Source organism: Spermophilus citellus (genome assembly GCF_964194105.1).
Source record: "Spermophilus citellus genome assembly, chromosome: 10".
Taxonomy (NCBI): Eukaryota; Metazoa; Chordata; class Mammalia; order Rodentia; family Sciuridae; genus Spermophilus; species Spermophilus citellus.
In genome coordinates, this window is record NC_138197.1 from 93,894,843 (window position 1) to 93,916,465 (window position 21,623).

The 21,623-nt window shown below is 34.7% G+C and overlaps 1 protein-coding gene across 11 annotated transcripts in view; it reads right to left on the minus strand.

Annotated features, from left to right (window-relative positions):
* Window positions 1-2,768: 2,768 nt before the first annotated feature.
* The window catches only part of KCNC2 (potassium voltage-gated channel subfamily C member 2), a gene marked incomplete at both ends in the record, with an annotated part of 194,272 nt that continues 175,417 nt past the window's right edge, over window positions 2,769-21,623 (minus strand). The window contains 3 exons of one of the 11 annotated variants that reach the window (XM_081310923.1): window positions 2,769-2,878; window positions 8,519-8,683; window positions 10,753-11,680. In XM_081310923.1, coding sequence (XP_081167049.1) covers window positions 2,769-2,878; window positions 8,519-8,683; window positions 10,753-11,680 — 1,203 coding nt within the window. Of the gene's footprint in view, window positions 2,879-3,968; window positions 4,031-4,752; window positions 4,890-5,394; window positions 5,436-8,518; window positions 8,684-10,206; window positions 10,354-10,752; window positions 11,681-21,623 lie in introns of those variants that run through there. The other 10 variants (XM_081310926.1, XM_081310925.1, XM_081310924.1 and 7 more) reach the window with 10 other exon arrangements.

A 21,623-nucleotide genomic window follows, 5' to 3' on the forward strand; every position in this document is an offset into this window, starting at 1 on the left:
AAATGTACAACATCTACAGTGTACATAAACTGTGGACTTCGAAAGCAACGACGTATAAGAGCAGGTTCATTGCATTGCAATAGATGTACTATTGTAGTATGGGATATTCATATTGGGGAAAGAAGTTCATATAAGGGGCAAGGATACAATGAAACTCTGTGTATCTTCTGTTCAATTTTGTTGTGAAGCTGAAACTACTTTAGAAACTAAATTGTATTTTAAAAAGTGAATGTTAGGAGGGGAAAAAAGTGAATGTTAGGCTACCTGGGATTCTCAATGAAGATGGTCAGATTTTTTTGAAAATCTTAATGTTCAAATTGCATATTTAGTCATCAGTCACTTGCACAGTGATGAATAATAAAAGAAAGAATGTGATACTAAATTACATCATTTAATATTAGATAATAATGAAACATATATCTTCAAAATAAAGTTAGTGTAAGAGAGAATGGGAAATTATAAAATTTTAAAACAATATTAAGGATTCTGAACCATGTTAGAGAAAATTAGTATAGATCTATCATTTAATAATGCTTAATCATGTAGATAATTAAATTTGGGCTCTAGAAATTGGGAATAAAAAAAGGGAAAGAACTTTTTTAAGTAAGGTTATATTTTTAACCACATATTTTAGTCATTTTAAACTCCTAGGAATTTCAATACTTTAATGGATTCAGCTATCTCTAAATGTTTTTAAGCATGTAGTGAATTCTCTGGAGACCCTGTAAAATAGTCTATTAACATATTCATTGTCTTTCTAAGATAAGTTCACTATAGCTAGTCTATTAGTCTATCTTGTGATTTATTTCAAAGACAAAATGAATGTCTTCATTTTTCAGTCATGACTATTAAGTCCTGATTTTTAATCAGAATTTGAGAGCAATTATCATCTATTCAAATGCCTTCATTCCCTTTCCTAGATATTTTTCCTTCTGAGAGTAAATCCTACTTGACACCATCATTAGAAACAATTTATAAGTAATTATATTTGGACATATTCCCTTTTCTAATCTTAGTTTTTTAAAATAGTATCTTAATAATCAACACTGAACATTTTTAGATAAAGAAAAATTTTGCTGATGTTCCAGAAAAGGCTTGGTTTTGACATTTTTTCTCTTTCATTGTATTCTTCTCCTACTCCTGGATGTTGTCAAAGAATTTCACAAGGCAAATATACACATATCCTCACAATATAAATAGAATTCCATCTATGTGTGATATGTGGCTGAAACAGAGGTTCATATCCCAAAGCTGAGACAGAAGCCATCTGTATGATGGAGTATTTACAACAAGAGGCTCTGTAAATATTTAAATCATAAGAAACTATGGCAGGGACAATTATCTGTGGCAAACACATAAATAAACAGTGCTGCCTCCTGAGCCTTAACTTTACTAACAATAAGATGAAAGCAAAAATATTTGGCTCTAGAATAGTGATGATTAAGTTGGGAAAATTAAGTAAAAGTTTATTATTAATTATAAAATGCCATCTAAATATTGGAGAGCATAAGAAGTAATAGTTTTACAACCTGAGAATTGAGAGAGAAATTAGGCAGGCCAAGCAAGAGGAGGAAAAGGAAGAGGAAAGCACTGGCTGTACATCTAAGACTTGAATGAAAGTGAGGGCTGCATGAAATTCTTTCATCACAAATTCTTTATTATGTATGAGTGTCTGTTATGGTGCCATAAAACATAAAAATAGTAAAGCCTGTGAAAACTGCAACACAAAGAAAGAAGCCAAGGAAAGAATATGAATAATTTAATCAGATAAATTCAAGTTCATCCCCAGTTCATTTGCCTTTTATTCTTCATTTCAGTTAGTTACATGTCCATCGGTTATCACCAAGGTTGTGCATGCATCTTGAAATGTTCACAAAAGGTCCACGATACAGGGGGTCATATTTAGGTTATATATTATATTCAGAATCCCAGGGGAACTAATAGAGTCCAGAAATATTGATTAAGCAAGATGAAAAATTCTTATATAGTTTCAATTGCAACAGTTTTAAAGACAAGTACAAGCTTCATTTGCCACAAAACTCACAAAAATTAATTGATTGAAGAATATCTCTTTTATGCAAAATATACATTTTACGATATAATTTGATTAATATACTACAATATACTGACATTGTTCCTTGATCATTTAATAAAAAAATACTTTCATTGCCAGAATTTTATATTTCTTAATATTTATAATTGAGGTCACAACGACAAAAGACTTAAAACTACGAACACTGTTCATGAATTTCTTTTAAGCCATAACAATTTTCCAGAATAAAACAAATATGTGACTAAAAATAGGTCAGTTTTGATAAATAGACAAGTAAAAAGGTTGCAACGTAATTGACAAGCTGATAACATAAGAGGTTTATAAGAGAACAATATAGTCAATGCTTATGAATCCAACCCATACAGTAGAAATAAGAGAAATTAAAACAGACCTATACTAAATCAGTATTACTGCCTTGTATAATTCACAGCACAACCTATAGCAGGCCCATGAGGAGTAATTCAAAGCAGCATGGGCCTTACTTGAAGCTTCGAAGATGTTGATCATGAGTTTGGCTTCCCTTGACGTGGGATGGCCAAGGGCATTGACCCATGCATACGTGTTGGTATTTACAGTTGTTTCATGGACACTCGTCAGTCCTACAAGCAGAACACTCATATGGGGAGCACCAGATGAGTTCCAGCCACAGTCCTTTTATAAGCTTTAAATGCCTCGTGAAGATGCGAGGACCTCCTCCACGTATAACTTGGTCACATCAGGGCACATGCTGCAGCAGAAGCCTGTTTCCAGTACAATCCTTGGTATGGCTAAATTCCACTGTCCCTTTTTCAGCAGTCAAAAATCCATGATAAATTCTGTACAACACTGCAGTCAATAACAGCAGCACCAGACAGCATATTAATTCCTTTACCATAAATCTGTGGGTAATTACAACACTCTATGTATGGTTTTTATCAAAATGATCATAGTATCTCTAAATATAGATATTTCGTCTGGGTAAATACATTGTTGTACAAGATCTCTGACATGCAGGTCATGCTGTAGGTCTCAGGGATATAGAATATTAGATATTTCTTGGCCAATAATAAAAATGACAGTTGTCTTCCTATCAAAAAATAACCATGAGAACTAGGAATTACTCTATAATCTCAAGGATCCTAAGTGCCTTAAAAATATATTTTTTTAAATTTCTCAGTTTATCTTATGGCATTTTCTTCCCTCACATGCCCGATACACCAGACACACTAGTGCTATTGCATTTGGTAAGGATGTGTAAACAGACTTTCTTCTACTCAGACTAAGACTCCCTAGGGATTTTGTTGGCGTGTAGTGACGAATGCTGGTTGCTAGGTAGTAGAAACTGACATTGCAGCAGGCAACCAAGTGCTGTGGTGAGATTGCTGCTTAAATCCTGCTTGTCGAAAATTTTCACAGTGCGATTAGCTTAGGTAGTTTACAGGGCATCATTAATTTGTACACAAAGCAGAGAGGCTACTCCAAATAGCCAAGGAGACAGGGAGACTGGATGAGGGATCCACTACTGAAATCATGAACACTTTCTCAAGGCATTTCTACAATTCATGGAGACAGATGGCAAATACAGTTAGGACAGGGAGCTAAGACAGACGGAAACAACATACAAGACAAAGCACCTGATTAAACACTGCATGAAAATCTGATTAGTCCTTTGATTCAGAATTTTAAGGCTAGTCAAAAAAGCCTCCTGTGAACACCAGTGACCTTTGACATTTGCACAAAAATTAATAAGTAAAAATAAAGGAAGGGGCCAAAAGCTTTGGGTGATATTTGTCACTCTGTCTCTGAAAATGATGACAAATTCTGGGACAGGAAAAAAAAGAAAATGACTCCAGTACCAAGCAGTAATTCCTGACTAAACAATGCAAGCCTGGTTGGCAGTTACCTTTCTCTCATGTTTTGTGCCTTCCCCAAGTCATTAAGTAAGAGATCTGGCCTCAGCTTGCGTGTAACCAGTAATGACAACCTCTTTGCAGTTATCTGTGTACAAACAACCAAAGACATTCAGAACTCCAAGATAGCACTTTTGAAGTCAATCAATTAAGAACTTAAAGTATTTTAAACAAATATTTTTATCAAAGAATACGGAGAAAAGAAACATCAAGGAAAAATTCACCCTCCTTGTCCCACAATCCATGCAGAACAGTCAACCAGTGAGTGATTTCATATCAGGAGGATGGTTCGATGAACGTACACATATCCTGAGCCATCCACAGTTCCCAAACTGCAACACTGCTTTTCAGATGATAGAGACAAGATGGTCCATGTTTATGAGCTGACCAGAGTCATTATTTTGTGCAATCGAGATTGGATCCCGGACATCTTCAGAATGGTTTAGAGTCACAAGAAATGAAGTTCCAGTGAAGTGGTTGGCATTTGGATGCACACTGTTTTAAATATATCTCCCTGAAATATGTTTATGTATTAGTATACTGGCCAATACCTGACACTAGCTGTCATTTTATTGCAAACAGAAATCAGGGCAATTAATATGGAGAAGTAGTAGCATGACTTTAGATAATCGTTGAAGCCAGAATAAGATTGGTTAACTACTCAAGTGGCATTTCTGAATTCAAATAGTAGTATCATGCAGGACTTACACTGTATTAATGGAACCTGAAGTAACTCTACATTTAATTATTTCCATTATGGGGTAAAAAGTACTTGAGTTAATACAATTTAGCTGACTGGTGCAGTTTGGTTTACAAGATAGATGGGATGGGAGATCGAGAGCGCCTCAGAGGACAAGGAGAGTTGTAGGGTGATGTTACTGGAGAGAGCCTCAGAGCATTGCCTGCCAAGCCCGCTATGTTGTTTAAGCTTCGGGATTTTTCATAGCCTTTTATGAAAAAATGCACAGACGTCAGTTGAATTCAACCAGAAAATAGACAGAGACAAACAATACCATGCAGGGTATAATCAAACGTGCTATTTTTGAGCTCAAAGAATTTGTTTATAAAGAACTCAATATTGAGACAATTTATAAATCTAAAAAAAAATGAAATTCACTAAAGATGTCATCCCCCCAAAAAATTAAAACAGCTATCACAAATATTCTCACCCACATTATGGATAGTCTTGACCTAATTTTGGCAAATAGAATACCAGAATGCTTGGGAATTGGGCAAAGCAATATAAGTAAGATATGGACGTCATGTTTTTAAATTTCAGAATGTTTTTCTGAAAATAAAAGAAAAAAATGAGCTATTTTTTCTTTTCATTTTATTACTTAGTAAGCTAATAAATTATGCCTAACTTGAAGTGGACAAATCTTTTTCCAGCATATATTTTTTCAGCTTTATAGGGTTAAAAGGATGATTCTTAAATAATGGCATTCAGTGCCATTATCCAGGTGGTAAAGAATGGAATGCCCAGGTCTCATCATCTGGATGAAATTAAAAGTAAATTAAAAATGAAGTAAAAGAATTATAAATTGAGTCATAATTTCAGTGAAATAAATCTGAATTTGACAATATACTGTTTTCAGCTAACTTTTTCTCCTTCCCCTTGCACCCAGGAATTTTAAAAAATAATAATAATAGTTTAATTCACCTTTTCTTGCCATTATCTTTCTTCCTAATCTTTTGCTGAAAATTGCCATGGACAAAACAGCCTCTCACAAACATTAGCCCAAAGGCTTTCCTTACCCACTCAAGCAATCCCCATCAAGGGATTCATATAGTTTCTTTTATTATAAAATATTAGAGATAATTAAATGAGATGGGGAGTGCCTAGTATAAAGTTAGAAGCAGGACAGCTATTGACTAAAAAATAGCAATCATATTACACAGCTTCAGAAATGAGCATTCTTATAACTCTGTAGAACAATGTTATTGAGCAGGAAAATGAACATCCTTTTGGGCAACCAAAGTTGATCAAGTCCACACAATTCCAGTGAACTCTTTGCATCCTTAAGGCTACATAACACACTCTTTGGGTTCTCGTTAGCCCACAGTGTACTTGCTGATCATGGAAGAAAAAAAAATGAGTCTTGTGCTTATTTTTATGTTATTTGCAGCTACTTATTTCTTTAATTATTTTTCATAATCCCTCCAGAGAAGAACCATTGCTATTCCTCCTCCTTTTGCTGAAGAGGAGAAGTGGCTTCTTTGATTCATTGATATATGAGAGTCCAAGACAGATATGGATATAGATTGCAATATGAGCTCTATGACAGAGTAAAGCTGGACTGATTAGGAAAGGGAATATGAACACACTCTTTCCACATACACATCAGCATACATGACATGCATTTTATTTGGTTCTTAAGAGCATGTGCTTATTTAGAACAATGTAAAACTTACTATATATGTACTATCCGTGAATAGTTTTATTGTAGCTAATATGCTTTCTTTTAAATTAAAACATAGGTAGTAGGTATAAGGAGATTGTTTTTAAAGGAACCTTTAAATTTTCTTAAAACTTATGCCTAAATACCTTCATATTTGTAGGTTAAACAAATGTAATTGGAATCCAGTAAATTTTCATACACTATTATAAGGGGGAAGATTTAGAACTCTAAAATAAAATCAATAGAGAGACCAAATTTAAAGTTACATGAAGGTATTCTACACAAAATAAATTTCTGAGTAGAAAAAAAGAATTTATAACCTACATTAAAGGAAAAAGAAGAAGAAATAATGAATTTATGGTAGATATGAAAGATAACACACTAAAATGTTTAAGTAAGTTACCAGAAATGTTAGTAGGTCTGGAAGAAAAAACACATAGCTATTAAAGAAATAAGCAAGAACGAAAAAGAGTTGACACAATAAGGAAAGACAAAGCCGAAAAAGCTTATGGATAAGTTTCAGATTCTCACTGACAGAAAGAATCTGTGTTTGTGAAATTAAGTTGCATGTACAACTGTTCCATGCAAACTAAATATCTTATTAATTGCTTTGCTCATGAAACTTTTCAATTTTACAGTAAAACTTTAGATTTAAATCATACCTTATAGTTTTCATAATTTCTATAGACAGTTTAAAATACAAAATATTATCTAAAATGGAAGTAAAATTCTGGCAAGGTCCTTAAATACATAATCTTGGTATGAACATGGCATATAATACTTTATTGGATGATGCACAAGAATGTAGGTATTTTAATCACATATATATAAATATGTATTATATATGTACACAAATAAATATGTACATATACATAGTAAGTTAAGAAGTGCACTTCACTTAGAAAAGTATGTTCAGTATGTTAGTATTATTATCATTATTTAATGTATGTACATATATGTTGCTCAAATACTAGGGTAGGATACTAAGTATCTCCAAAAATATTTTAAACACTTTGCATTATGTAAATGTATAGTAGTAAACAATCAAACCCATTTAGATGATTGAAGTACATTTTGGTTTAAGTAACATATACAAACAATGAAAGTAATTAGAATGGAGAAGAATCCAAAATATTTCTTATCAAAAAATAACAAAAAAGTGTCCTTTGTACTCTCTTTTGAGCCTTAAAGATGTAAAAGCAAATGATCAGAAGAAATGAAAGAGGAGTATAACATAAGTAGTGAGATATTTAAGAGAAAGAGGCCATCACAAAATAAATAGTGTACACTTAAAAGGGTAATGAACTAACAGGAAAAACCAGAAATGAATAACAAATATGCACATTATTTTAAAAATCCAGTTGCACTAAAATGAAAGTTTGAGTAGTTTTTCATTCGAATTTAGTCAGTTTTCATAAGAAATCATTATAGATGTTTTCTTATTATGCTATTTAAAAAGACACCTGCCCCTCCATTTTTATTAATTCAACAAATATTTATATTCCTCTCTGTCAGGTCTTATTTAATGCCTATTAGAACTAGTAATTTACTTAAAATTATTTTTATTGGTCCTAAAGAAAAACTCTATATGCACATTTTCAAATATAGATGTGACTTTTCAAGTGATTGAAATATAGATATGACTAAGGATCTTGTACCTTCAAATCCTTGAGACATTTGGATAAACTATTAACAAAAACAACCCATGTATTGGATGAAAGATTTAGAGTATGCTCAGTACTTTGAGAAGAAAAATACCTTATAATTTTTTAGGCATAAATTGCCTGTCAAATTTATTCATAGAACCAGTTAGTGTGTTTAATTTTTCATAATGAAAAGATAACTTCAAAAGACTGTTGAATACATTATATTAAAATAATTAGAAGAGTGATTTAATATTTACATATTACATTACAACTTCTCCCATAGGCAAATGACAAGCCAAAGAAAGGAAGAAAAAAGGTGAAATGCCTTTCAGAGATGACAACCAAGTAGGTTATTATGATAGGTATTTCAAAATGTTTATAGGGAGGGAAGATGTAATAGAGGTAAAGAGCACCATATGCTGTGTCTTTCCCAGAAAATGATGAATGAGCATTTTACATCATTTCATATTATTTCCAGAACTTACTTAATCGATAGGTCACCTGTTAGGGTCTGATTAAATGCATGCCTACCTTTCCTGATCCCTCCATCAGATGCACACGTGTAATCACCTGTCGTCAGTAGGAAACATGTTTCCCCTCTTCTGTTTTTGTCTCTGGTACTAGAGCGTCTGATGGGGAGCCTTTCTGGGGGTGACAATGGCGGCTCACTTCCTGTACTGTCGTCACCTGATAACACTGGTCACAGCGCCATGCCCATTGACAGACAGTGACGGATGAGGAAATGAGACAGTACAAAGAGTTTACACTGAATGCCCATAGTACAGTCACTCGATATACAAAACACAATAATCACATCACGATAAGAAAAATAATTTTCATCACTCATCACAAAGAATAAAAAAAACTACATGGAGCAAATGGAAAGATATTGAAAAAGAGAAAAATGTTCTTTCTGCAATAGTAACTATTTTTTTGGATTTTGTCTAAAAGAAAATTGGCTTTCACACAACTGGTATGGACTCAAAATAACTGAGATAATGAATTAGCACACATATTTGTTATGAGCTAGCCATTTACTACGAATAGGAGTGTTTTAAAATGGAGTCTAGTTAGGGGAAAACTCTTCAAGTATTTGTTTTTGAAGTTCCTTAAGAGACATACTTTTATAATTTTTTTGAAAATTTCTTGAAAGTAATTTCCCCAAAAAATCTTAATAAAAATAATTCCAAAGCACAAAACTTTATGTCCAGGTACTCTATTTTGAAGTAGCAAAATATTTTTGAGCATTGAGTGAAACAAGATAGACTTCTTAATGCCCTTTAAATAGCTATCTGTTTACTTCTGTATGCTTGCCAAAGACTTTCACATCCTATCAGCCTGGATACTAGCTTGCAGTGCTTACCCAAGATGAGAGTGTGCCCTCTTTTCTCCATGCCCTTCTTAAGGGCTCTGCATATTCTGAGAACTGTCTAATGAGAGCAGAAATACCAACTAAACTCCCCCTTTCATGAAGACATTCTAAACAGTTTTTGTATCTATACTGACAGAATTCACATAGCAGTCTATTAAATGAACATAAGGACTCTGACTAAAAATTTTAAAAGGCAATTGAGCTCCCACCACAGTGATTTTCTGTTTGACTCATAAAAATTCATGGAAGCTAAGGAGGGGCCTATAAAAATAACACCTGCTTTTTTTATTTGTTTGCTTCATTCATTGGTATTATTTCTAAATGCTGCAAAATTATTCACGTGGGCTCATCATAAGTCACTTTTGCTACAAGAAAATGAAGAATTCTGCTTCAAATACAGGGAATGCATATACCTTAAATTTTCATAGTTGGATAAGAAACTAGTCAAACCATTGCGCTACAAAACCTTCCATCTGAACCAGGTAAAATAGACTAGAATTGACACTATTGACTATCACTTTGGCATACTGAATGTCACCTTAGAGTCAATTAAATCTAGTTTACCTATGGCAATGGAGGAGAGAAGGGATTCAGCTAATCTCAAGCAATAAATTATCCAAAATTCAATTCTGGAATAGAGTAGAGCTCAATGCATAGTGCATTAAAAAAGGAAATCCACACACACAAAAAAAATCATCTTTGTTCGTCCAAAGCAGGTCATCTGTGCCCAAATAATGGTGTGTGATTATATTACATATCATCATCTCACCTTACCAAAAGGGTTATATTTAGTTACCCTATCTAATTTTATAATGATAAAAATTTAGTCAATCCTTCAGAATATTACTAAAAAAGACATTTGTTATTGAAAGAGTTATCTTCCATATCACCTCTTTGGTGGTTGGGCCTTTGATATGCAAGCATCCATTTCTCTTAATTAACTGCTTCTTGTGAGTTAGGTTGAGATGCAGAGCACCATGTGGCAGAGATAAAACTGAGACAAACACACCAAGCCAAACGATATGGAGATCAACGTTTTGAGAATGAAGGATGAAAAATGGCCAATATCATACCATCACGTCGTGCAGAGAAACAAAGAAACATTGGCACAGAAGCAACAAACAGGCAAAAGAAAATATTGGCACCATCAGCAAAGGGCATTCCCACTAAAGCAAGAAAACTCTATAGACCAGCTATGTTCACTTCTATTGGGGGTTCATTTAGAAAAGCTGCAGTCTAGTTGTCTACAGGCCTGACATAAACACACATTTTATGAAGGAATAGGACTGAAAACTCATAAACATTTGCAGAAAATGAGAATAACTACCTTCTTCCTAAGGGACATACTGGTCTATAAAGTATTTAATGACATGCATTTGAAATTGTGCCTTACCTGATCTGTTATGTTCCAGGAGACGGTTGTCTTTGCCCAGACATGTGTCACTCTGTGTGCTATTGCAGGCCACATTTAACTCCGTCTTGCAAAATGTAGGAGAGCTTGCCTGAGGGGCAGGAGGAATGTGCTTCTTTCTTTTTCTTGGAAGTTTCTGCTTCGCCATTGCCAAGGAGTAGTACATTCCAAAATTGTTGACAATGACAGGCACCGGCATGGCTATTGTCAGCACTCCAGCCAGAGCACACAAGGCTCCCACTAGCATCCCTGACCATGTTTGGGGGTACATATCCCCATAGCCCAAAGTAGTCATGGTCACCACAGCCCACCAAAACCCAATGGGAATGTTTTTGAACTGCGTGTGCTCACTAGCTGAAGGGTCGTTAGGTTGAGCTCCCACTCTCTCGGCATAGTAGATCATGGTAGCAAATATCAAAACTCCTAGAGCCAGGAAGATTATCAGCAGCAAAAATTCATTAGTGCTAGCTCGAAGAGTGTGTCCAAGCACCCTCAGACCTACAAAATGGCGGGTGAGCTTGAAGATTCTCAGGATCCTCACAAACCTTACCACCCTGAGGAAGCCAAGGACATCTTTAGCAGCTTTGGATGACAGCCCACTGAGTCCCACCTCTAAGTAGAAGGGTAGGATTGCCACAAAGTCAATGATATTCAAGAGATTTTTGATGAACTCAAGTTTATTGGGTGAAAAGACAATACGGACTAAAAATTCAAAAGTAAACCACACCACACAGACTCCTTCCACATAGGTCAAGGCAGGATCCGTTTCAATTTCATACTGTAGAACAACACTTGTGCCATTGATGACTGGTTCTGTCTTGTTTTTAACGATATTGAAAGCTTCATGTGTCTCCAGGCAAAAGGTTGTGATTGAAACCAAGATGAAGAATAAGGAAGCAAAAGCAATAAACTGTAGAAAAAAAGAAAGAAAAAAAAAGAGAGATCTGAATCCTAATATACTTTGATCCAAATCTAAGTACATTGATCACTGGAAATAAAAACAAAAATCAGTATATCTGGGGATTTCGCTTAGATGCTACTCAAATAAAAGAAAAAAATGGATAGGCAACATTAATTAGAGTGCACATGCAATGTTTCAAGAGTTTTCTGATTATATGGAGTTTTCCTTTATGTTGGAAAATAATTTATTGAAACATTCGTATGAGAAAATAAAACCTGTTAAGACAGCATAAAAATGACTCTGAACAAATTTTTAAAAACAGCAGGCTGAAAAAAAAGAAAGAAATTTAGACAATGGTTCTAGATATTATTTGTGATCATAGAACTTGTCATATATTAGATCAAGTTTTAAACCAATAAATATAAGGTTCATCGTACACTGATGGAGATTTGGAAGTCACCCAAATTTAGCAGAATCTTTCTACTTATAAATAAAATGCTCTAGATATTACCGGGAATAAACATGAAAAAATGTAGTATATGGCACCAATTAAATCCTATCAACTTAAAGGGCAGACTTGTCCAATACAGCGAATCTAGTGAGGAAAAGTAAGGAAACAAGACTGAAAGGAGAGAAACTGAATTACAGAAGGAATTAAAAGACATTTGTCTTCTACTGAAAAAGAACCTCAAAGTGTTAGAGTCACAAAGTTGAAGTTTTTAAAAAATTCAATTCTGTATTTCATGTCTTCAGTCAATAATATATTAATGGTCACATACCTACTCATACAGACTAATAAGAAGAGATCCCACTTATAGTTCTACCATTACCAGGCACTATTAAAAGCAGTTTACATGATTTATTTATATTAATCTCAACACTATTATCACCCCATTTTACACTTGAGGAATATCAAGCCTGGAGAGTTGAAGTCACTCTTCCTAAGTCATAAAACACAAAATGATAATTCTGAGAAACTAACCTGACAAGCTTCTGTTCCCTTACCTTACCAAGTTCTCAAATGTAGAATACAAATGTGTTGGAATTCATTTACTTAGGCTGGGATCACACGCTTCTAATATTTAAGATCTGAAAATGTGAAACCCAATTGTTGTAATGAAAGGCATTGCTGTAGCAGTATTCGAAGCTTTCAAAATAACTGGCAGACTTCGAGTGGGCTCTCACAATGCTCTCAGATGTAGCATGCTAAATGAACAACATTCCTTGAACATCTAAACAAATGAAGTACTCACAAAAAGGAAATTGCCTGTCAAGTGGAAGGAAGCCTTTATTGAGAAATAATAGGGTGTATCCAAAACCCAAAGTGGAACCCCAGGATCTACTCTTCAAGCATTGCCACTGAGAAGAGATGATCCAGGTTTTAAGATGGAAATTGCCTCCTTTTTTACCTGGTTGAGTTTCTTTACGTGAGGGCTATGCAAAAGGACTAAATAACCAGGATTGTGCTACCCACCTTAAAGATAAGCACCCTAAACTATGGAACTGTTTCTGAGTTGTGTGCCAGTGGGTACATCAGGATTATGGAATCATATGACTGCCATTTTTATGGCTTTGACTTGCTTTCCCATGAACATCTTCTGTCTTTGTAGCATTATGATCCAGCCATTAACTTTTCCAGATGAATTGTGAGATAGTAAGTAAGTTTTCACTCAATTTTCTCTTTGTGCAAATAAGTGCACAGTTCTTAAAGTCAACTAGGTATTGTAAGACTTAGTATAACTAATATTAACACTTTAAAAGGTGGTATCTTTTAGGGAAAGAATCAATTATTCTGGATCATAAATTGTTTCTTAAACCACTCCTAATTTTGTCAATAGAATTTAGAGTTTCATTTATTTCTGATTCAACCCCAAATCTTATATTATTAGAATTCTAATGATACAAACTTACGGACCTTTCCCATCCTGGGTCCCTACTATTCACCATAGTCTTCAGCATTTCAGGCTAAATATCAAAACTTTTAGTGTACAAATTCTATCTGTGAGGCAATTGGAAAGTGTAAGATACCTAAACTTCAATTTTCTTTTATGTTTCTATTTTATTTGGTCATTATTTTTTTCCACTAATTCTGTGCTTTCAAACTCTGCCTACATTCTTATGGCGAATTTGAAACTTTCCAGGGGTTTTCTCTTTCAAAATCAATCTCAGTGTGCCTGCTTAGAAATAATTTTATGGTGCATATTGATACTTATAAATATAAAATACTGAGTGAGACCTTTGCTCATCAGAAAATTTCCTACCATTCATTCATTCAATAAATGAGTACCAGATGCCTATGCCGTAGGTTCTTAAATTAACAGCAGTTGATAAGACACAGTCCCTTCTTTTTAGAAATTCACAGTGTACCAGGGACATAGGTATGAAATTCATTCATCAACACAAAAGTTATATAATTATAATTGTCATAAATGTGATGAAGAAAAAATGCAGGGTACTTCGAAAGGATCTAAAAAGAACTTTATTTAGCCTGAGAGGTCATTGAAACCTCTGACAAAATGTCTACAGATTGAAATTTGAGGCATATATAGAAGTCACCCTGATGGAAAGGGAAGATTTGTACATCCCATGGTAGAAAAATATTTTTAAAAACTTCTAGATTTCTTTGATTCTACTTTCTCAATTGATTCTTGGCTATAATATTACAGAGCCCCAGATTTTTTCATATCTCCTTCTATTGTATAGACTGTGATGTATACATTCCAATCTAGCATGGAGACTCTGCCTTTTTAAAAGGATTACCCTATTCTTGAGGAAATTTTAATATATCAGAATTATTAGCTGGGTCTTAACATGAGGCTATAAGGTCACATTAGAGAGTCTAATTACTGGCTGTTGGGTTTTGTTGCACTATAGAATTCTCTTGTCTTAAACTATTGTACCAGCCACATTGTTTGATATGTGAAAATAGGAGGTAGCTATTTCAGGGGTTTTTAACTTAAAGCATTATACAAATTTTAGAACATAAGTATGTGTATATTTTTGATAGTTATCAATTCAATATGAGCTTTAGAACCTGATGTTTATGTTCATTAAAGAAGCCATTACATTGTGAGAAGGTCAACAGAATCTTTGTGGTTGGAATGTAGTATCTTGATTCATCTTATACTTGGAAACAATTTACGTTTTCTACCCTGGAAGAGCAGGGTGGTACAAAGGTTAGATTCATTAGAATATACCCAAAGAGTGTACACAAACGTGAATTCCTCACCCTGACATGAGACATCAGACCTTATTGTGTGGAGAGAGGGAATCTGTTTTAACAAGCTTCCCAAGGGGATGCTATGCATACTAAAGTTTGAAAACAACTTCTAGTGTGCTTTTCAGAAGATTGATAATATAAGTTATTAAATGCATTGGAACAGGTTTCAAATTACAAGCAATTATAGCCCCTTAAGAGAATCATCCTGAAGTCTTCATAGTAATAACTCTCCTCTTCCTAAGAAAATTGATGTTTTGTGTATGTTTATGTGTTCATGTGTATTTTGACCTATTTATGATTTCTACACAAATGCTTATGAGTGGAATACATTGTCTGAATAGCTTATAAATATATTCAATTCTAAGACACAAAACTTTAGAGGCCAAGTGTTGTCTGTTTTTGTAAGTCATTTGATACTTGTGTTTATCAATATTTGTATTAGTATTATTTAAAGAACCACATCATGTTTTTTTCTATTTGTATAATCTAATTTGCTATTATGATAGCCCTAAATATCTTCTGTTTTAAGTATTTATAAATCTGCCGGGCAGTGATATCACTATAATAAAAAAATAAAGAATGTTAAAGAAAAAAACTTTGTTTTTTGATGACAAGACATAATCATCTCAGAAGTAAATGATTGTTTTGATTAAACAAAAAACAGCTGGATGTATATTTTTCTCTGTGTAAAAACTAAGGATATTAGGCTAGAATGAGAAGGTTGTAAGACAGAACAAAAGTATGCTTCATAATAATATGATACACACTTGGAAGTTGGCTTCTATCAGCTTACGAGTGGGAAATTGCATGAGCAGTTAAAAGCTTGAAGAGAGGGAAGAAGGAAAGCTCTAAAGAGAAAGAACAAGAGCCCATAACCCCTCCACACGGTACAGAAGCCGAACTTTGGAGATTACTGAATTTTAAGATAATGCTTTACAGTTATGCCTTTATCAAAAGCAAATTGATGTTGATGATTGTGGGAGGCCATCCTTGCATGTGATTTGAGTTACCTACCTGGCTGGGTGAGAGGTGCTTAGACACAGCTGTGTCAGAGCTATTCCCCACCCTTCTCCAGGTCCAAGGGCTTGTCCATGCAGAGGCGTGTCTGGTCACTGTCCCGAAGACCCAGTCGTTGCCCCTGACCTTGGGACCTTGGGATGCTGCCCCCCTTAATCTTCATTGGATGGGATTTTCCCGGGAATTCTTGTTCCCCAATAAAAGTCCACTCCCTGGCGCGTTCTCTCTCTCTCTCTCTCTCTCTCTCTCTCTCTCTCTCTCTCTCTCTCTCTTCCCCCCCCCCCCTTCTGTAAACCTCGCTACCACATTAGGTGGCTGGAGGCGGGAGCTAGGAGAAGCCATCCTGGAGCTGGTTTAAAGGTAATTAAAAAAAAAAAAAAAAAAACTCCCTAGCGTTTTGCTCAGGGTTGGAACCTTCTTTAATGAAGCCAGCGCGGGTCGCAGGCTAGAGATGATGCTTTAAGTAATGAAAGTATTGAGTCAAAGGAGAGAAAAAAGAGAGACGGCAACCATGGTAGGCAAGACAACCACAGAGGTTAAAAAACATAGAAGAGAAAAAAGAATGAAAGTTATCAGAAGAAATTTGGCCACCATGAGAATCCAGGGAGATTTCAAAAGAATGCAGCCAGTGAAATATATAGAAAACCAGTTTGTTAGCAATTTAGTTTGAGTATGAAATAAATGGGCAATCATGGGAGCTTGGAAGACCTGGAATTAGCCAAAGACAAACACTTGGCCTGCATTAGGACCCTGCCCTTCATCTGAACTTAATTCTAACCTGAGTGAATATAGAAAATGGCTTCTTTTGTTTCTGGCTCACTGAATGGAGTTAAAAAAGGGAAATATGAGATTGGATAGAACTATCTTAAGAAAAATAGCCAATCACAGAGGCACATGCCTGTAATCCCAGCAGCTCGGGAGGCAGAGGCAGGAGGATCATAAGTTCAAAGCCAGACTCAACAACTTAGTGAGACCCTGTCTCAAAATAAAACATAAGAAAAGGGCTGTGGATGTGCCTCAGTGGTTAAGTGCCCCTAGGTTGAATCTCTGATGCCAATAAATAAATTAATTAAAAAAGAAAAGAAATGGAGAGGGGGGAGACTTTATTTCTCCTCCACTAACTGATAAATCATTAAGGACTGAATAAAATTATATTTGATTTTTTCATCTCCTGCTCCTGGAACAGTCATTACTATTTAGTATGGAAAGAAAAGTGAATAGAAGGATGGAGGAATTAATGAAAAAATAAGTAAATGAGGAGGAAAATTAGGTAAAGCATATTTTGGTAGGCATTAAAATGATGTGAACTAAAAGGAAATTATAGAAATTAAATGATAAAGTATGAATATTAAATAAAAAATAGCAAAATATATAAAAGAAACCAAGTGAACTGGTCCATTGGTCCAGATATTGCCATTAGCAGCTCCCACTCTTTCTGTTAAAGTATGTGTTAAGGAGAGGTTGGTTAAGAGTCACATTGCCATTTTTCTTCCTTTTCCACAATGGTAATACCACCAACTCCTAAAGGCATTACAGAATGAAATTAAGTGTGTTAAATAATTAGTATGTTACAAAGTAAGGTGTATGGTGTCAACTGAATGCATGAGCTGATGTATCAGACCAGAGCATTTCAGAATGGAAATATTCTATTAAGAAATGGGTTGTGAGTCCAATAAGTCCAGGCTTTTCTCTATGAGTCCTGTATCCATGGTTAGCTGCAGAAACTGCCTAAAACACTTCCCACCACATCCCCTCATTGGCAATCTGGGGAGGAAGTCTTCAGAGCCCATGGAGAGTATTATATCAACCCACCACAATGCAAATATTCAACTAGATTTCCAGTTATGAATAATAGGCAGAGAGAAAGTGGAGAAAAATGGATTTGTTTTTATTTTCCTTATTTTCTCTTCCTTGACAGCAGTAAAGTAAATAGCTCTATAACCTACAAATGCCAGACTTTCAAAACCGTATGACAAATTGATTAAGTATCTCTGTTCTGCGCTCCTGTAGAATAAGATCACTGATATTTGAACAGTTTTTACACAAATTTTTGTTACTGATTCCATATGACCACAAGTAACTCAAAGATAGGGACTGAAACATTTTATCCTCAGAACCGAGGACAGGAACTGACCAAAAGCAGTGTTTAGTTCCTTTTGCACAATTAGTAAAGGAATATATTTTTAAATATGTTGATTGAGTACGCAAAATTTCCATTAACCCCAACACAGAAAGTACTTACTCTCTCCCCCTCCCTCTCTCTTTCTCTCTCTCTCTCTCTCTCTCCCTCTCTCCCTACCTCCTTGCTCGCTCTCACTCTTGCTGTCTCTCATTCTTCTGTGTGTGTGTGTGCTAGTGACTGGGCATTGAGCCAGGGACACTTTACCACTGAGCTAATCCCCAGTTCTTTTTTTATTTATTCTTTTCAGTTATATATAACTTAGGATACATATTAACATAATCACAAAATCATGAAATACAATTTGCTCTAATTTGGTCTCTAGCACTTCCCACCTACCCCCTTCTCGCTCCCCCTACTCCCTTCTCTCTACTCTATGGATCTTTCTCTAATTTATTTATAATATTTTTTAATCAATATCTTGTGGGTATACTGGATGTTGGGATTCACTCTTCTATATTCATGTATGTACATACAAACCTTCTGCTAGATCCATTCCCTTGTTCCTCTCCTTCTTCCTGCTTCCTTTCTCCTTCTCAATCCTCATTGTTTACTGAATTTTCAGCTATTTTGATGATATTCCTTCTCCCTTCCCCCCCCCTTTCTTTTTTTACCCTCCCCTCCTCATTTTGGATTAGCTTCTACAGATCAAAGAAAATAAATGACCTTTGACTTTTGAGGATTGGCATATTTCACTTAGCATGGTAATCTCCAGATCCATCGATTTACCAACCAATGCCATAATTTTATTCTTCTTTATGGCTAAGAAATACTCCATTGAGAATATATGCCACATTTTCTTTATCCACTTGTCTGTTGAAGGGCACCTAGGTTGGCTCTATAGCTTAGCTATTGTGAATTTTGCTGCTTGAAACATTGATGTGGCTGCAACACTATAGTATGCTGGTTTTAAATTTTTGGGATATATACAGAGGAGTGGGATATCTGGGTCATATGGTTGTTCTATTCCTAATTCCATAAGGTATTGCACACCATTTTCCACTGTGGTTGCATTAATTTGCAGACCCACCAACATTGTATAAATTTTACCGTTTCCCCCACATTCTTGCCAACATTTATTATTATTCATATTCTTGATAATTATCATTCTGACTGGAGTGGGATGAAATCTCAATGTAGTTTTGATTTGCATTTTGCTCATTGCTAGAGATGTTGAATGTTTTTTCATTTATTTGTTGACCATTTTTATTTCTTCTTTTAAGAAGTGTCTGTCCCCAATCCTTTTTGAGACAGGGTCTTGGTAAGTTTCTGACAGTCTCACTAAATTGCTGAGGATGGCCAGGAACTTGCAATTCTCCTGCCTCAGCACCCAGGTGGCTGGGATTATAGTTTTGTACCAACAGGGCACAGAATTTGTCCTTGAAAAGTCACTCTTCATCCTTCTATTAATTCATGATCAGAAACCTTGACCTATACTATAAAACTTAAAGGGTTAAATATGAAGAAATATGAAAGCTACCTCTATTTTGTGAATTAAAGTCAGTGAGACAATTTTATATTTGAAAATTAACATTATTGGGAGAATTTTAGAGAGTTAGTGAAAATTCGTACTATTGAATTACCATTTTCATAATTCCAATGAGGTTCATCTATTTTTAGTTTGTATTCTAAGGACATTATACATTTTCCAGATTGGAATGCCTCACTCCTATTATGCTCATGCAATTTTTCTTTCAGTGTGTGTGTGTGTGTGTGTGTGTGTGTGTGTGTGTGTTCCTAGGAAAGAAACCCAGGGCCTTGCACATGCCAGACAAGTGCTCTTCCATTGAGCTATACCCTCTAACCCCAGATTTTCTTTCTTAAATAATGAAATAGAGAGATGAGAAGAAAATCAAGGCTTTCTAATACTGAAGTATGTGAAGCTAATGCAGCTCCATGATCCAAAATTTCCACTTCTAGAAATTTACTATGATAAAATATTTATGTAAAAATACAAGGATAGATATAGAAGAATATACAAGGAAGCATTGCTTGTATTTCAGAAAATATAAATGTCCATGAAATGATGGTCTGTACATAATGTAGCCTTAGAAATTAGAGGTAGCTCAACATGTATGGATATGGGATGATCTCCAAGGAATCATGTTAAAGACAAATAGCTGTGATACAGCAATAAGCAAGATCTAATCCCACATCTATCTTTATGCACAACTGAGGGAACAAATGGACAGAAACACTATATTCTTAGCAGTGCTTATTTCTGGGTGCCAGAATGGCACTGGATGGATGTTCTTAATGGGGAATCCTACCTGCAAAGTTTGAATTTTTTACAAAAATTTTAATTATATATTTATAAGTTAAATTTTAAAACAAAATTCAAGAAGCAAATAATGGTCAAGTGTGGACTTAAACTTGGATCATTCTGAAAGATTATTAGGCTGCTTTTATTAGTCCATAGAAATTATACATCAGAAACTTTTCATATTTCCTACAGTATCTTGAACTTAGCAGATGCTCTTAATTGTGTACATATTTCAGTCTCAGACACTAGCTTTGCCATAATTAACAGGAGTGTGGTTTTGTTAACAGAATTGTGGTCTCTAGAGAAACAAAGAAGCAAACAGAAAATCTCTTTTATCAGGAAGAATACCCTCCAGGGTCCCCTAAGCAGGGATAACTAGAGACCAGTGTCTACTTCCAGAGTTGACAGTTATTCAAGCTCCCTCTGAGGCTGGAAAAAACAAGTTTTCTTCATCCAAGGCTTATTATTTAAAAGTAGATCCACAGATTTTATGGCATTTGTGACATTGAATTAGATTAAAGGAAACTGACCATTCTTCAGCAGAATCAGCACATATAATTACCAAATTAAATCAATACAGAAGATAAGTATTCACGTATCTACACATGAACATGTGTGTGGCTATAACACATGCAGTTTTATCCATATTTATTAAAAGTCTTTACATGTATGGATATATTTATTATATGCACACATAGGTTATATACAGACATTCATATGTAATAGAGATAATGTAGAAATTGAAATGAAATGATGTAACATTCACTTCTCACATGAAGAAAATGCACCCAAATGTTGCTTTTGACCACTGACATTTATGTGACCCCGGAAAAATATCCTTCACTCTATTTTTTAAAATATTCTTATTCAACATAAGTATATCACAATCCTCCTATATTTTTATTTATAGTCCACAGACTGACTTGATTTACATTGTCATTATTTAGAGGTAAGATCTATCTACTCCCACCCAAGTGCAATTTTCTGTAATACAAGCAGGAGACATTTGCATATATTATTTGTATTATTACAATGAATTATGGCATACAAAATTAGGTAACTTGAATTAAATGTTATAAATCATGAATACACAGCACCATTTTACCTCCCTAAGTTTCATGGTGAAATTTAAAGTGTTTTTTTGTAACTAACGTATCTCATATGAAAAATCTTCTGATGAAGTGATTTTTATAAAATGATCCCACTGAGAAGGGTGGGATTTTAAACTGAGGAAAAATCGCCACCCTTCTCAGTGATAAGAACAATAGAAAAC